This window comes from Pleurodeles waltl, chromosome 3_1, assembly GCF_031143425.1.
Source record: "Pleurodeles waltl isolate 20211129_DDA chromosome 3_1, aPleWal1.hap1.20221129, whole genome shotgun sequence".
Classification (NCBI taxonomy): domain Eukaryota; kingdom Metazoa; phylum Chordata; class Amphibia; order Caudata; family Salamandridae; genus Pleurodeles; species Pleurodeles waltl.
Genome location: NC_090440.1, coordinates 967,114,604 through 967,127,304, shown reverse-complemented (window position 1 = coordinate 967,127,304; position 12,701 = coordinate 967,114,604). Strand labels below are relative to the sequence as shown.

Sequence of the window (12,701 nt, the reverse complement as noted above, 5' to 3'; positions counted from 1 at the left end):
ATTAGAAGCCCGGAGCACCCCATTGTTTCCCAACGTTCCAATGTTCTAATATAATTTAGAGGTCTCAAAGCTTATGATCTTTACATTCTAAAAGTATCCCTCCTCTTTCATTATCTACTGCTTGTAATATAGTGTTTTTGTCCAAAGTTTATATTTACCTTGGACCATTTAAGTTTTCATTTATCAATGTCAATCAACATTTCTGAAAAGTATATATGCTATCTTTTTATGGTAATTTAGGTCAAAAGGTGGATTTCACCAAAGAATGACTTTCTAACGGTAAATAGAACAGGGAGGCTTGCAGAAAAACAGTTCATACTCTTAACTGGCAACAGAACTAGTTAATAATTGATGAACAAATGAGGAACAAAGAGCAGAAGCCAGAGAAGAAGGAGGAACATGAAAAGGAATGAAGCCACTATCCCAAAGAACTGAGGAAAGCATCAGGGAATCAATATTGTGCGTTATTTGTCTAATCAAACACTAACCCAAAATCAATCTAATATCCTTGTCGCTCCCACAAACTGAAATGTATAAATAGGTTTCTACTAATTTTAGGATGGCCTCCTTTTAGAAACTGGCAGCATGGGTGTACTAACACTCTTAAAGCAGTTATTAGCACTAACAAGGCAGTCGGCTATGGGGACGGCTGGGGAATTCTACCCCTCCTAATGAAAAAGATCAGGGGGTTTCTCACCCTCGCCCCTCAGAGCCCTGGGAAAGCCTTCATAATAAATTTATATTTCACCAATAATACTTCACGGGTACCCGTGTTTATTTTGCTTTGCTGATGTCCATGGATGTCATTTAGGGGTCGCCAGAGGTAGCAGACTCACCAATGGTAGATCGTCCTTATGGATGTTGGTTGGGGTATCATTTTTCTTATTTTCCATCAATTTTTATCACACTAATATTGAATAATATTTTATTATTTACTATTAGTGTGATAAAGAATGGATTACAACTAGCTGGAATGTGACCTTCCTGGCAGCTGAGGTAAGTAAAAAATTATTTTAAATGCATGTTGTGTGCGTGCTTGAGGGCGAGAATGTGTTTATGTGAAATTGTCTATATTTGTGAATGCCTGTGTATGTGTAAGCATGCACATGTGAGTGAAACTAAAGGTTAAATGACGTGTGATGTCACTTCCGCTACCCTTGGCGTGTTGGCGAATTGATGTTCTTGCTGATGTCTCGGTTCTCGCAGGAATGGCATTCATTGATTGAGTCCAACTGCATATGGGGGTCAGGCGCACATGCCAAACGAATTTGAAATATTTATTTTCCCAGGAATCCGATCAGTGGCCTGGCATTCCAGTCCCAGAATTCTCAGCGCTGCAGGTGCTGGGCATTCATTGACATACCCAGCTGCGGATGCAAATGCTGCCTGCCATCAGTGAACGGAGTGGAGGGTTGGGGTTAATGATTCAGGCCGCAGGCAGCGCTGAAACTCTCCAGGAGAGAGGAATAACGGTGGGCATTTCTTGTCAGGGTCCAAGACCCAGGCAAAGTGGCCATCTGCAGCTGCCTGATATCTGTGGTCCACCGCCCTACAAGCTCCAATCCCAGAAAGGCGATCCTCTAAAGGTAGTTACATTTAGTGGCATTACATTTGGCTACAGTAATAGGATTGTTACAACGCTTTGGAATGACACAGTGAGGGATGAGTTGCTAAGTAAACCAGTCGTTGCTTAAAAACACGTTAACATACGTGTGGTTCTTTAGGAGTATATTCAGGCTAACAAGGAGATGCTCCGATAATACCGTGTCCTCTACATCTCTTGACACTACATTATCATTATCGCTCCACATCTGTTACCTATACTTAGACCTATACTTAGCATTCGAAGTACCTGCTGGGCCGATGTAGTGGATGCGATATTACTGTAATGCGATACAACACCTCCGGTGTAGTGAGGTTTACCTCGTAGACAGCACATTGGCCTCTTTACTCATCCACAAAGAACATTTGGAAAGTGCCAATGCAGCCTTTGAAGTGGTGGCTGATTTAAAAATATACCTCTTTGCACTGCACCCTTGCATGGGGTTGTAGCTGTCAATTGTGCAGCAGGTGCAGTGACACCGGAGCCCAGATGGGTGTAGGGCGCCTAATCTCTCATTATTTCTGTATTTTCACACTTAACAAGCTGGCAGAGGTTCCTATCCCTTGCATGCACTGTGAGCCCTGGCAGCCCTGCTGAGCCACTGCGCTAACATGTTATGGCAGCGCAAAAAAAGGAGGCAGGGTTATCTGCAACACTACCTCAATGCAATGTTGCAGTGCCCTCGACCTCCTGTCATATAGATGGACCATTCAAGCTGTGTCTGTGGACATATGATCAGCGAATCCACTCAAGGTCATTCACAGAAAACACCATTACCTTCACCGCTCTGCTTTTAAAGCTCCCTCACTGTCCTTTCCCTTCAGTTCGGAGTTGCACCGCGCACTCAATCATTCTGAGAGATCTGGCTGGGGCCTTGAAGCTGGACACGCTCTGTCAGCTCCTGGCAAATATTCTGAAAGCACTGAGTATTTACGCCTATTCTGACACGTGTCAAGGAGATCCTGCTTCAGTGAGGAGGCACCAGCAGATCTCAGATATTTATTGACCCACGTCAAGGAGATCCTGCTTCAATGAGGAGGTCCCTGCAGATCTCTAATGATGTATGTCCATCGCCTGCATAACAAAGCGATATCCCAGTACTGACATTGTGAAAGCTCTGACAGGGCAGGTTTACCCTAACCTGCACCATGTGCTCCTCTCACGAAAGACGACCTGACAGCTCTGATGGTGCATCACTATACTGTCCAGCAACATGTCCTTCTCTACCATAACTTGAGACATCCTGACAGCTCTGATGGGGCACCTCTCTTTTGCCTCGTACCATGTCCTTCTGTACCTGTACAGAGTCAACCTGACAGTGCACCTCTTGCCTGACCAGTACCATGTCCTTCTATACCAGTATTGAGGCAGTGACAGTGCAGCTCTCTCCTGATGTAAGACATCCTCAGAGATCAGACAAACCACCTACATCATGGTTTCCATCATGCTCTAGTTTACAGGTATTAGAACTTTCACTAAGCCCGTCCCTGCGAGCCGGCTTAGCATTAGAGGCAGGCTTCTTACCAGTACGCATCTTCCTTCGCAGATCTCCACATTAGCATGGAAGAAGAGAGAGTCTGAGTCCGTGATCTCGAAGACAGTAACCGTAATTCGAGCCTCATTGGTTTCACCGTTCCTGTTGATGGTCACAAAGTCACTATTTTGTGAATCACGGCACCTGCATCAGTAGGTGGAAAAGACAATGTTAGGTTTCATTCTGGCACCCACAACCCTCTCCTAGGCAGTGCGTTCATTTTTGTTGTCTAAACCAGTGGTTCCCAATCTTTAGACTTCTGTGCCCCCCCCCACACACTTTATCATTACTGGAATCAGGGGACCCCGAAGTGAGTCGTTACTGGAAGCCGGGGACCCTGGCCTAGATATGGTCGATGATTAGAACTATAAAACAATACACAAAAAAATACAGAAACACGCATTCATCAAACACATTCACAAATGATAACACATTTTATTCAATTTGTAAACAAATAAAATAAAAAATAAATACATTTAATAGGAAGGTTGGAGCTTTTCCAAATGTAATTGAAGCCACATATCGTCCATACTATATTAAGTATGATGCACCTGCACTGCTCCCATGAATCAATCTAAGGATACTAATTTATTTTTTAACCTCCAATTTCAAATTTGTTGACATTTACTGTATGTTTCAAAAATTTAAATTGTACATTTAGCCACTTTATGTGTATGCATTGTATTAATTTGCTATTATTAGTTAATTTTCTAAGCAGTCACAGACACCTCTTAGGAGGCTTTGTGGACCCCAAGGGGCCCCCGGACCACGGGTTGGGAACCACTGGGTTAAACTGCATACAAGTATCCGCCTCCGGGCACTGCACTTTTTCTAGCACCTACCATTTCAGTATCCTTTCTAAGGCACTGCCTGTGGTGTCCCAACTTCAGACATACAGTGTCAGAGCACTGCCCCTGATGTCCAGCCTTCTGACCCTCAGTGCCACCACCAAGCACTGCAGTGTCCTTGGTGTCCTCCCTCCAGATATCCGGTAGCAGCCAGCCCCAGGGCATCGCACTGGCTCTGGTGCCCTGATGCCAGATACCCAGAGCCCACCTTAAGGACTGCCCAGCAAGAAACACTGCAGACTCATGCGGAGTGAGGGGGGCAGCTGCCTCGAGTGGCACCGGGATTCAGAACTGTGATCCAAGGTTCTGAACTTTTACCAACCGCAAGGATTTCAACTTGTAAAATACTGTGACAACCTCGTTCTAAATCAGGAGCCAAATCAGGGCCCCAAGGCTAATACTCTCAAGCAGGAGCGCTGAGAACTCAGGCACACAATAGCGTCCTCCAAGGCCCGATCCCAGTGCATTGTGCTTCCTATCTAAGTCGAAAACAATGCAGCAGCAGGCGTCATTTTAGGTTGGAGGGTCGGATTCTCTTGTGCAGGTTAACTATTGTTATTATTGGTATTGTTATCCTTATAATTGTTAATATTTAATGTTTTAAAGATAACAAACAGAATAAAATAGTGTTGCATTGTTTGAAACGGATTCATTGGACAACTCTTCAGCAATCTCAAGTCTACCTTCAAGGAGCCTCCCATCTTGTCTATAAATGTCACCCTTCACTGTCACAATTACGCACAATGTGCCTCAAAGTGTCTGTGGTTTCGGCTACAATCTTTGAATGGCTACAGTAGCCCTCATTGCCTGAAGTGGGCGTGTGTGTACTGGGATGAGTCGCTGTATTCTGGGACTCCCCCTACATACGTGAAGTTCTCACCCTTGGGAGGCCTGCGTTTCACAGGCTTCTGGGGCCTGCGTGGTACTCACCCGTCAGTGATTAGGTTGTATTGCGGAATACTAGCGGCACTGTCGTACTGAGAGGCGAACAAGCGATTCACCCGCACAGAGAATGCATCCCCATTAAGATCGAGGGCGGTCACGCGGAGGTAGATGGGGTCCTGGACTTGCAGCGGCGTTGTAGACTCGGTGTAAGGGATGGAGAAGCTGGCGTCTACATACGCGTACATGAGAACAGGAATACTGCCGGTCCCGTCGGGCATGGCGACTGCAACGATGCTGAAAACGAAAAGGAAAGAAGTCCTGTTACTATCATTGAAAGTACCAGAGATCACTGAAACCATGTTTATCACTGAGAACATCTGCTATTACTGAGAACAGCGGCAGCCGCTCGCTGAGGCCACGGCTGTCACTCAGACCCCGGCTGCCATTGAGACTAACAATGTCACTGAGGTCAACTGTGATAGAGCAAGAGGAGTCACTGATTTGGGCTAAATCATAGGCCAAAACGAGCACTAAGACCAGGGCCTTTACTGGTGTCACAACTACGACTGAAGGCAAGGTACTCACTGAACACATTATCTTCGTATGTACCCTGAGGTCACAGGTTGTCACAGAGATGAGTTCAGTAAGCACGCAGTACGTGACAGAAATCACTGACACAAGGGGCTTTTCTGAGGTCAACAACGACCACTGAGAGCAACAGGACAAGGAAATCACTGGAACCAAGACTTTCAGAGCTCGTGCCTAGCACTAGCCAAGCCAGGGGCAAAGAATGGGACTAGTGTATGTTCCAGCACTTAGCAAGAGCACACATCTTATCACTCTGCCTGCCTGACTGTGTAAAAAAAACACTCACCCCACTACAGGTTTAATGGCCGTTGCCAGGTAGACTGGTATATTCTTGAGAGGATATGAGCAGGAAAAGTTATAAACGTAGCTCTGTCTTGAAACAATTCCAGCCGGAGACACCTTTCCGGGGATGGTCAGATTATTGGAGTAAATCACACTGGAGCTGTCTGCCTGCAAAGGGGAAAATAAGCAATAACAATAAGCAGGAATTCTCCGACAGGTTGTGCGCAATTTGACTGACTTTGCATTCTTTCTGGACCTGTCAGGAGGAGATTAGAGTGCACGTGCGGGAGGCAGGGAGAAAGAAAAGGGAAGAGGAGTGTAGGCTGGTTGGAGGACATGCCCTGGCCCCTTTGCGCAGCACTAATCCTGAAGTGTGGAGGGGCTAGACACGTTCTGGTCAGGTGATGCAGAATATCTCGAGCCTGATGGGTTCGGGACGGTCCGGAGTAAGAACCATTAGGGGCTGGAATTAGAGGGCGCTCAGGCTCATTCGTGAACCGCTGAACATGGGCTGCGGACAGGGTGGCAGAAGTTTGCATCAAGTGGGTTTATAGAAGGCTCATTCGTGAACCGCTGAGCATGGGCGGCGGACAGGGTGGCAGAAGTTTGCATCAAGTGGGTTTATAGAAGGCTCATTCGTGAACCGCTGAGCATGGGCTGCGGACAGGGTGGGAGAAGTTTGCATCAACTGGGTTTATAGAAATTGACTAACAAGTCCTAACACTTGAGATGGGAGGCAGGTGGTGGCCAATGGGGTCGCTAAGGGACATTGGACAAATGCACCAGCTCTCTTTTACCAACCTTAAAACAGTACTTTAAATCTAAATACTTCTTCACAAATCCAAAAGATTAAGTTTCTCTTCCACCCTCTGGTAAGCCATGAATGAGTGTGTGTTCGGATGGTGGCAGGAGTGTAGCTCTCAAGAGAACGGCAAGTACAGTGTCATCAGGACCCTGAGTTCTGAGGGGCCCACGGCTAGCCAGTTATGGCCACAATTTTCCTCCTATCTGTGGGGAGGAGGGAAAGAAGGCACCCATTCTCCCTGCTTGCATTAGGGCCCATGGCAGCCTTGCTTTGGCACTGGGGGATGGGGATGGCGTGCACCCAGGTTGCTAATATCATCCTGCGCCTTTCTCTGTCTCCCAGTATTTAATATGCGCGGAAGCCGACGTGCATGTTCTCACCGACAGCGACAGGATATTTCCACAGACTTGAGAGGAGGTGCTGGTGGAGACAACCATCTGGGCGGTGCCATTAACCACTCGAGCAGCCACGCAGGAGGGGTTGAGCAGGTGGATATTAGCCGTATCAAACTTGCTCCTCTCAAGCTGGCATTTGCCCATGCTCAACTTCATCTCGCCTGAAAGGCACTGCAGACTGGGTTGTTCTGGTCGTATCACTGTGAAGTAAGATATGGGATGGAAACATCAGAAAGAGCTCATTTGAACTGAGAGATGCTTAATACAACAGATAATTTAACACAACTACCCAGCTCAACACAAGAAGGAACTTTGCTTCTCAGAGTAGCTTCTAACTTCTGTGGCAGTACCGAGAACGCAACGCTCCCGTTGTCACTGCCAACTAGTCACAGCGCCTCATTCTTTTCCTGCTACCTGGGCCACTCTGCAGTTCAGTAGGGAAGTTTATGGTCAACTCAAGGCCCCACCGAAATGAGTTTATACCGCCTGCTGCAATACAAAGTGACGAGGGGGTGAAGTCCTATCACATTATGCCAACTACAACCTCGAGTGTGGTATGGTCTTGGCAGAGCGTGGCTGGAATGGGGGTTAGCACGTGTATGAAATAGCGGGTGCTTATGGTGGAATGTTGGCGCTGAGTGGAATGTCAGTGATAGATTATGGAATGTGTTTGGAATCAGTGTCAGAGGAGGATGGATGCTGGTTGAGGTGCTGACTCATTATGATATGAAAGACTGCAAGTACCAGAATACACTGGGTTCTCATTTCAGCCCAACTAAATACCAAAGAAGTTCAGACTGCTTTTTCTGGAGCATATCATATCTTCTGTTCAAACTGGTAAATATTTTAAAGCCCCCCCCGGGACTCAAATACTTGCATCCTAATTTAGGGTATTGGTCGGAACCCGGCTGTAGTCCAAACATTTGGTAGTAATGTTACCCACCGTTATCAACATACAAGTCATACAACTATAAGCAACGACAATTAGCAAATAATTCTACTACCATATTTTTTTTTCTGCGTTACAACATATGGTACAACATATCAGAGAAATTCAGCAGCACCAAGGTAAAGCTGGCAAAACTGTATAATTATGATATTGTGGCAAAATGGGCACGTATTTATACTGGCACATTGTATCAATCCCAATGAGGCTCATGATGTTAATTATATTTCTATAAATATGGTAGTCAAAGTGTGAGTGCTATGGGACAAAGTCAGAGCAGTGATTGGCTGTTGATCTTAGGGATCTAGGGCTTGATTTTCAAATATTTCCTCCCCATTGGAAGTAAGTAAAGTATCTCAGACTCATATCGGCAGCAATACGGAGATTTGAGTTTCATATAAAGAGAACAGCTCACATTTACACTGACTGCCTTGTGACACCATCAGAAAAGATTGTCACTGTTTATACCTAGAGGATGTGAAATTCACACCAGCCTCCTTTTATTATTGTCACAATCATCTGCACCAAAGCTTCCCAGAGCACTTTCTACCCACACAAGGCTGCAGTTTCCGGATTTACAAAGATGTGGACCACCCTTTACATACAGTTTCTCAGCTTCGCACCAGCTGCCTTATTAACACACATTTGCTGTAGGTAGCTAGAGCATCTCAGATTCACACTGTCCATCCTGTTTCATATTCACAATGATCGGCACCATAGATTTTTAGATCATCTCATATTCGAAGTATGTACAAATAATTTTAAAATATTTGCACCACAGACACATAGAACATCTAAGAATCACACCAGCTGCCTTGTTAACAAAGATTTGCAATAGACACCTCGAACATCTCAGGTTCACACCAGCTACTTTTTTCTATATTCACAATGATCTTTAACATAGTTTCCCTGAACATCTCACATTCACCCCAGCTGTTTATTCCATATAAACAAAGACTTGCACCACAGATACCTAGAGCACCTCTGGTTCACTCCAGCTGTTATAGGAGCGAAGGTCTGCAAGAAATACCCATGGCATCTCAGATTGGAACCAGCGACCTTCCACCATATTCATATCATCTGTATTATAAATTCCCGAGCATCTCACATTCATACCAGCCACTGTTTCCATAGTCACAAAGATTTGCCCCAAAGATACACACAGCATCTGTTTTACACCATGCTAGCACAGATCGCCGTATACATCTGGACCATCTCAGAGTCACATAATCCACCTTGTACCATATTCACAATGATCTGCACCATAAATTCCCAGAGCATCTCATATTCACACTATTTACAAAGAATTCACAGCGATTTACACTGCAGATACTCAGAGTATCTCAGCGTCACAACAGCTGCCTTGCACTATATCCATAATGGTCTGCATCATAGTTTCCTAAAGCATCTCACATTCACACTATTTACAAAGAATTTACAAAGATTTCCATCACAGACACCAGGACATCTCAACGTCACACCAGATACCCTGCACTATAATCACAATAGTCTGCATCATTGATTTCTGCAGCATCTCAGATTCACACAATTTACAAAGAATTCACAAAAATGTGCACCACAGACGCCAAAACAACTCAGCGTCGCACCAGCTACATTGCACCATATGTACAAAGATTTGCACTATAAATTCTTAGAGTAACTCAGATTCACACCAGTTACTGTATTCTGGGTAACAACAGGTAGTTTGCCAACAACGATGTGTACTGCATGCCTCGAGCACTTCAGAGTAACACGTTCCAATATTCACTTTTTTTTTCACAGGAAATACTTAGAGCATCACAGATTCACAAAAGATGCATTTTCCACATTCACCCAGTTTTCCACTGCCTATAACTCTATACTTAGATGATGTTAGCCCGCAACAGTTGTCATATTGATAAGGATTTGCACCAGTTGTACCTAAAGCATCTCGGATTCACAATGGTTGTTCTATTAAGATCTGAACTTCATGTAACTGGATCATTTCAGATTCACACGTTGCCATTTTTCTAAAGAGGTAGCCTGCATATTCTTAGAGCATATCATATTAAGACCAGCTGTCTTTTCTGTCCTTTCAAAGATTTGCACCACAGTTACATAAAGTACCTCAGATTCACACCGGAGGCCGATTCCTTGTTCGCAAAACTTAACACTGAATGTACTAGGAGTATGTCAAACTAACACCAGCAAACTTACCTCTAGCATGTCAAACTCATACCTGTACCTTACTTCATATTCACAAGGATTGGTATACAATACAAGCATGTCAAACTCATACTTGTACCTTATGTCTAATTCACAAAGATTTGCAAGTTTTATTTCTAAAGTTTCTCAAATCATACCAGCTCCCTTCTCTGTATGCACCATGATCTACCTCACAAATACATATAACACCTCAGATCTGCACCGGCCTTTTCAATCTGCATTTAGGAAGATTTTGCATTCAGAACCCTGTAGCAACTTCGGGATGCAGCCGACCATGTAGTTGTAAATCCTTTTGCATGCAAGTGAAGATGTCTAGGGTACATCTGAGCTGCTGTGTCATCTCCTGATTAGATCCACCGAGGTCCCTCCTGCTTCTGGTGCCAGTATCAGGTGTCATGGGAGGTGGTCATCTATTCTTTGCTTACCTAAATTTGGGTACTTGGTGAAGTCGCAGTAACAGGTATTCGATGTGACATTTAATAACTCGTCTACACCACACGGAGGGGCTTGGCCAGAAGCTGCAAATTGAGAGAGGGGAGAGAGACAGAGCACAGGTAAGTCAATTAGTCTGTGCACATCAGCAACCACTGTACACGTTTTTAGTTCAGTCAGTGAGATAGCTCGGCACCAGGATGCAAGAGGGTTCCCATAAACACAACAACATCCAAGTGCACAATTGTTTTGTTCACTTTGTGACCAGAGACAAAAACCAACTTTATGCAAATCAGCCTTGGTCCAGTTACATTAGTAACAAGCCAGCCTGGACTACTGGGCTACTTCCCCTCAGAACATCAACAAAAGATACCTTAGATAGTTACAAAGTTGGTTTCTGTCTAAAGTAACATGGTGGGCAAAAAACGATTGACTGGAATATTCACCGAAAATGTACTAGTGGTTGAGATTACGTCAAGCACTCAACCCATATGTTTTTACGTTTGTCCCATTCAGTAACATTCCTTTCTGATGGTTGGAACAGTTCACTCACTCTACTTCCAATGATCTTCATGCTGAAGGAAGAAGTGTTGCACCAAACAGGGTATTTGAGAATGCCACATCCTCACCTGTGTATGAAACGCAGAGAACAAGTGCGAGCCCCAACCAGGCCTTCATCTTCCAATCTTCAGAAGTGTTTGACCTTCTGGAAAGCAAAAGATGAGAGTTAAAGCCCAGCCGCTCTGCCCCAAGGAGATAAAAACATGTCAACAGTTGGGGCACACCTTAAGAATTCATGGTAGGATCATATTTCCCCTAGACATGATGATTAAAGAACATTTGGCTCATGGAATCGATGCTCGTAGGATGTTTGACTTCGAAGATATTCTGATAAAAGCTAACCTGGCTAAGCATCCTGAATTTCGCAAGGCGCAGACAATAGTTGAGAAGCAATGAAGGAGAAGGGAAGGTGGTTGCGACCAGGCTCCTGGGGTTTGAAGCCAGGGTTATTTTTCCATGATACCTGGTCCCCTTTGTGTTGTTCCCACCAAGATAGTGGATTCCTAAAATTATTTCATCAGTCTACGTACATGCCCCAATTAGTAACTTTCAATAAAGCCCTCATTTTGAGTTGGCCAAATTAAGCTGTGGAGAAGTGGGGATGTGGACTCTCCTAATAGATCCAGTATCGCCACACCTAAATTCTTCCATTAAAGGTTATAATTATCCGAATGGGGACTAAGTAAGCAGAGCCAGGAGCACTGAATGAAAATGTGCATGTTTTCCCTGACTCGAGAACAATTCTGGTAACATTATACCTGCTCTTAGCACATGGTTAATGTTAGCGAGGAAAAGGAGTGGGTGTGGGGTTCACGACGTGAGGGGGGCGTTTGCAGGGAGGCCATCTGTGGCATTACCAGCCCGAGTTCTGGCTGGGTGTAGGTTGTCAGTTTTTGGTGCTGGAGGAAGAGTTGGGAGCCAGGATGTACCTGTGCCTGCAGCCCCTGGCCTTCTTCAGCCACTGTTTTACTCACTACAGAATCGCACTAACTAAAACCAGGCCCCAGGACATGAAATCGCTCATAGTTCCCAGCAGTATCTTACCAGGGGTACCATACCACTCAACTCGTAACGAGGACCTACAAACTCTCTCTTACATCACAAAATGAATACACACTGCGATAAATCCCTGATGCCCGTCAGAGATAAATATAACATGGTTAATAGAGTTCTGCACAACATGGGATAAATCCTTGTGAGGGCTGCACATAACACGGTTAATGGAGTGCTGCACAAAATGTGAGAAATGCCTGATCCCAATTTGAGGTGCATATAACACAGATAGAAACGAACTGCTCAACATGTTATTCCTCTGTGAATCTGTGAAATGTGTATAAAATGGTTAGTGGAGTGCTGTATGACACTTGATACACCCCTTTGAGGAGTATGGGTGTGTGTGACGGCGGGGCATTGGCTGTTGTGTTGTTGCACACATGTTGTGTAAGAAGAGGTGTGCATATAATATAGTGTATCACTGCACATATTCTGATACCTACCTTATACCTGAGAGGTGCAGATGCACTGTGGCTAGTTGAGTGCTTCACAATATGTGATAAATCTCCTTGAGAGGTGAATATAAAATGGGTTGTGGAGTGCTGTACAGCATGTGATAAATCC

General features: G+C 44.7%; 1 protein-coding gene across 1 annotated transcript in view; it reads right to left on the bottom strand.

The window, feature by feature from the left end:
- The window catches only part of LOC138284832 (uromodulin-like), a 30,492-nt gene that overhangs the window by 13,970 nt on the left and 3,821 nt on the right, over positions 1-12,701 (bottom strand). Inside the window, exons 2-7 of the mRNA XM_069224020.1 lie at positions 11,153-11,229; positions 10,517-10,609; positions 6,926-7,140; positions 5,745-5,908; positions 4,916-5,164; positions 3,128-3,281 (exon numbers count right to left, since the gene is read on the bottom strand). Of these exons, the coding sequence (XP_069080121.1) occupies positions 3,128-3,281; positions 4,916-5,164; positions 5,745-5,908; positions 6,926-7,140; positions 10,517-10,609; positions 11,153-11,201 (924 nt within the window). The 5' untranslated portion in view covers positions 11,202-11,229. The remainder of the gene's footprint in view (positions 1-3,127; positions 3,282-4,915; positions 5,165-5,744; positions 5,909-6,925; positions 7,141-10,516; positions 10,610-11,152; positions 11,230-12,701) is intronic.